Source organism: Musca vetustissima, unplaced genomic scaffold, assembly GCF_032173495.1.
Source record: "Musca vetustissima isolate MV318-11 ecotype Yass unplaced genomic scaffold, APGP_CSIRO_Mvet_v1 utg281394, whole genome shotgun sequence".
Classification (NCBI taxonomy): Eukaryota; Metazoa; Arthropoda; class Insecta; order Diptera; family Muscidae; genus Musca; species Musca vetustissima.
The window spans coordinates 602-2555 of record NW_026889195.1 but is presented as its reverse complement, the minus strand read 5'-3'; the positions used below and the strand labels follow the sequence as shown (position 1 = coordinate 2555).

General features: G+C 33.1%; 1 protein-coding gene across 1 annotated transcript; it reads right to left on the bottom strand.

Annotated features, from left to right (window-relative positions):
• Positions 1 to 570: 570 nt before the first annotated feature.
• Positions 571 to 1114, bottom strand: LOC133336905 (juvenile hormone acid O-methyltransferase-like; the record flags this gene model as incomplete). The annotated part of the gene is made up of 2 exons (XM_061545176.1): positions 571 to 764; positions 831 to 1114. Coding segments are annotated over 2 exons (478 nt in total), but the record flags the coding sequence as incomplete, so codon positions are not given.
• Positions 1115 to 1954: the final 840 nt, after the last annotated feature.

Below are 1954 nucleotides of genomic sequence, written 5' to 3'. Positions count from 1 at the left end.
CTACTAATTCTTTTGGTCCAATCCGCGATATACTGATTTTCTCTGGTGAGACTATTTCAATACCAACCATAAATTATTGCCTCCGGTCTAAGGTAATGATTAAAGGGGTATAGTGTAGGTCAGGAGTATTCCATGCGAAATATAAATATCCGTCTCGCAATTAAGAACTACACTATTTATGACATGGACAGGGGAGATGTTCTGACTCCTAATTACCTCAAAGTAGCTTTCGCTTGCATTTACAATTTGTCTACAATGTTGACAAGTATCTAGCCTGCAGACTCTTGGCGGAAGATAAGTGTACCTTTTCGTCGAATTATAACGCGATATACTGGACCATTTGCATGACGAGACGAACATCAATTTTTGTTCACCAACACAACAACACATTGTCGATGCAGTATCAGAAACCGCCATTCTAATTGTTAAGCATCTTCATGGAGAGGAAGAGGTAACATCTTCAAGACGTGAATTTCCTAAGACTTTTCGTTAACAACAATAAAACTCCGTGCTTTTTATATAATAAATAGTAAATCCCATAGGGACATTTATTCTTAAAATAAACAAAACTTAACAAATATTTCCCGATTTCTTGGCATACATCACCGCCAATTTATACGGAACGGGAAATGTGGCATTGAAATCGACACGAGTGATATTCAAGCCCAAAATATCACAAATACACGACAAAAAGTCGTTAACAAATTCACTTTGTTTTTCTTTGGGCAGGCGGTCGATAAAAGGATTGACGGCCACCATGTTATCTGCAAAGGGGTAAAACATACAAATTAATAAAAATAATTTTTTAAAAATTTCATAAAAAAACTTACTTCTGAAAACATTTAAACTTTGATGAGGGAAAACTTTATTGCGCACTTCCACCTGATAATCACTGAATCCGGCATTTTGTAGAAATCCCATGAAATCACCTTTCGGATCGGGAGAATATTGTTGTTGTGGCATAAACGATTCAACATCGTACATATATTCCGACCATTTCTCGGTTTGACTCATGCGTTTATAAGCATCAAATGTGGGATGATATGCGAGGGTAACCAAAAGGCAGTCACCACCTTCGGGTTTTAAGAGGTCATAAATGTTGCGGAATGTTTGTCTGGAAAAAAGAAATAAAATTGTTTTTTAAAGAATATTTGTTCAAGGACCAAAAATAAGCGTGGATTTATTAAAAAATATTTTTTCAAGGACCAAAAATAGGAGTGGATTTATTAAATAATATTATTTCAAGGACCAAAAACATGGGTTGTTTTTGTTAAAGAATATTTTTCAAGGGCCAACTGAGGCGTGGATTTATTAAAGAATATTTTTTCAAGAACCAAAAATAGGCGTGGATTTATTAAAAAATATTTTTTTCAAGGACCAAAATAGGCGTGGATTTTTTAAAAAATATTTTTTTCAAGGACCAAAAATAGGCGTGGATTTATTAAAGAATATTTTTTTCAAGGACCAAAAATAGGCGTGGATTTATTAAAGAATATTTTTTCAAGGACCAAAAATAGGCGTGGATTTATTAAAGAATATTTTTTCAAGGACCAAAAATAGGCGTGGATTTATTAAAGAATATTTTTTCAAGGACCAAAAATAGGCGTGGATTTATCAAAGAATATTTTTTCAAGGACCAAAAATAGGCGTGGATTTATTAAAGAATATTTTTTCAAGGACCAAAAATAGGCGTGGATTTATTAAAGAATATTTTTTCAAGGACCAAAAATAGGCGTAGATTTATTAAAGAATGTTTTTTCAAGGACCAAAAATAGGCGTAGATTTATTAAAGAATATTTCTCAAAGACCCTCCAGGACTTTTCAGGCGTAGATTTATTAAAGAATATTTCTCAAAGACCCTCCAGGACTTTTCAGGCGTAGATTTATTAAAGAATATTTTTTCAAGGACCAAAAATAGGCGTAGATTTATTAAAGAATATTTTTTCAAGGACCA